The 2494-nt window shown below is 24.3% G+C and overlaps 1 protein-coding gene across 6 annotated transcripts in view; it reads left to right on the forward strand.

Moving 5' to 3' along the window:
- Positions 1-1928, forward strand: part of LOC126894387 (fibrillin-2-like) — a 12031-nt gene extending 10103 nt beyond the window's left edge. For 4 of the 6 annotated variants that reach the window (XM_050665359.1, XM_050665361.1, XM_050665358.1 and 1 more), the window contains exons 6-8: positions 683-783; positions 1149-1328; positions 1742-1924. In XM_050665359.1, the coding sequence (XP_050521316.1) occupies positions 683-783; positions 1149-1328; positions 1742-1853 (393 nt within the window). In that variant the 3' untranslated portion in view covers positions 1854-1924. Of the gene's footprint in view, positions 1-682; positions 784-1148; positions 1329-1741 lie in introns of all 6 variants that reach the window. The other 2 variants (XM_050665363.1, XM_050665362.1) reach the window with 2 other exon arrangements.
- Positions 1929-2494: the final 566 nt, after the last annotated feature.

A 2494-nucleotide genomic window follows, 5' to 3' on the forward strand; every position in this document is an offset into this window, starting at 1 on the left:
ATTTAAAATGACAACTTTTTCACAAAAAATTAACTTTTTCAACTTAACTTTTGAAAGTGTTCCGGAAGGTCTGACACTTTTATATATATCTTAAATTAAAGTTAATGTAATGCACTTTATTAAGGAAAAAAAAAATTTGACCTCTGGACTTGTCTTCGTGGTGAAAATGGCTTTCCAAATGCTATTTTTGTATGAAAATTCTCGATTTTATATTTTACATTTTTAACTTTATAATGCTATAACTTATTGAAAAGTGTATGGATCAACATAATTTTTTTATGAGAAATAATATTTTTTAAAAATCTCTTTTTCATCCAGGCTATAAATAAGGAAATAGCAGATCATGTAGCTTTTGGAATAATCCACTAATTTTTAAAATTAAACACTATCTAAAGATTTGCATCGAAGCGTTTTATTTTTTATAGTGATTTTAATCACTGTCACATATCATTATACTTGATCCAACTATGCCACGTCACCACTGTGACGCGACCCCCCTGTGCTGGGTTTTTTTTTATAGTACATTTTGACTATAATCAAAATTAAAATACTTACATTAATGTAAGTTTATTTACAAAAGTATCTATCTAATGCTCTATTTTTGAAACGCATTAAATGAACAATAATAAGTACATCATGAAATTGTCAATGACATAATATTAATGTATTGTTAAATAACCAGTGCACGTTTCATCGTCATCAAAACTTGGAGTTACCGTCTGTCATTTACAATGAATGGAATGTGTCATGTATTTGCGACACTGGATATTTATGGGACTCCAGGTAATTGATACATTTGGTAACTTTTATAAAACTAACAAAGTATAAGAATAAATAAAAGCAGTATTGAATTTCTTTTGAGAACAGAAATTTCAAGACAAAATATTAGAACCTCATTACATTTTTAGAAATCAATTAAAAGGAATATGACTAATATAAGCTAAACATTTACTTTTTTTTTATAAACAATTAAATTTCACTTAAATAGCGGTATAAAAATGTAGTTCAATTTGATTAGTTTTTTTGTAATAAAAAATAATATTAAATTGTAAGATAGATTGTAAAATTTATTATATAAAATAAATAACATTGTTTATAGGCAATAAAATACAATAGCTTTGCATTTTATTTAAATAAATATTTATCAGGTACGGCATGTGTATTGATGTAAATGAATGTTCCGATGGATTACAAAAGTGCGATGATAAATCGGAAACTTGTATAAATTTACCAGGAAGATACAAGTGTATTTGCCGATGGGGATACATGTGGATTGATGATGAACAAGCTTGCGTTGTAGACATATCAGTGAAAAATGCGGAAATTCGGTTCGTTATTTTGAGATATAAAAAAAATTTTTTTGATTATACACTCTTCGTAAATATTTGAATAATTGCTTTCAATTTATATTAATCAATCTCCTAATTAAGCTATATGATTATTTATTGATATATTAAGATAATACTATTTGTAAAAATAAAATTAAAAAAACAACTTACGTCTTACTTACTTATACTTATGTATAAATCCTATGTTGTAATTTAATTAAATATTTGTTCAATATCGTACTTGTATATAATATAACAGTCGATTATCAAACTGCAGAATTAAAAAAAGACTCAATTTTTGAATCATTTTTTCCCCGTGATTTATAATTAAAAATTGGTAGGAAGACCTTAATTAAACATTTTTTTTCTTGATAAGCATAGCAAAATTCAATATGAATAATTTTCATGTTTAGGTTTGGATTACGAAACGTTCCAAGTATACAAAAATCAGAGTCAATTTCAATTTATTCTAACTTTTGGAATTATTTAAAAAATATATATCAAAAGTTTACGATTTTCAATTAAATTTTATTTTGAACTGTTGTAGCTTTATAAAATATAATGTTTCTTTTTTTTGTTCTTAGAAATAAAACATTTGTACTATTTTGACTTTTTTTATAATATAGAAAAATAATATCCAATATATTTTATAGAAATCTAATTTTATGTTATTCTTTTTTTATAATTAATAATTCAAATTTGAGTAACTTGTATACTTTGTTAAGTGTACATAAAAAACTGTCCATAGATTCTGATGGTTTAAATATTCTTAGAAAATCAACTTCAAAGGTGTTATTGGTTTTCCAAACCATAAATATTTTATTTTGTCAAAAATAATTAATTTTCTTTTTGATATTTATAAATACTTTGTATGTTACATTTTGGGTAGTTTATACGCATAGTTGAGCATAAAGATAACATGTTTCCTATGAAATAACCTCTCCTTGACAGGACTAAGAGGCGCCAAAATATTTAAGCTAACCTAAATGGCGCCATGTCATTAGTAACTATGAGTATAATGTGAAAAAATTAGTATTTAATAATATTAAATTAATCGATAAAATAAATATAACTCGAGATGTTTCTTCAAATAGTTTAATAGGTTTTACTTACTCTTGTTATTGTTTCCAATTGGTGTGTTTTATAAATGAATCTATTAAAGGAGA

This window comes from Daktulosphaira vitifoliae, unplaced genomic scaffold, assembly GCF_025091365.1.
Source record: "Daktulosphaira vitifoliae isolate Bord-2020 unplaced genomic scaffold, ASM2509136v1 Scaffold_1, whole genome shotgun sequence".
Taxonomy (NCBI): domain Eukaryota; kingdom Metazoa; phylum Arthropoda; class Insecta; order Hemiptera; family Phylloxeridae; genus Daktulosphaira; species Daktulosphaira vitifoliae.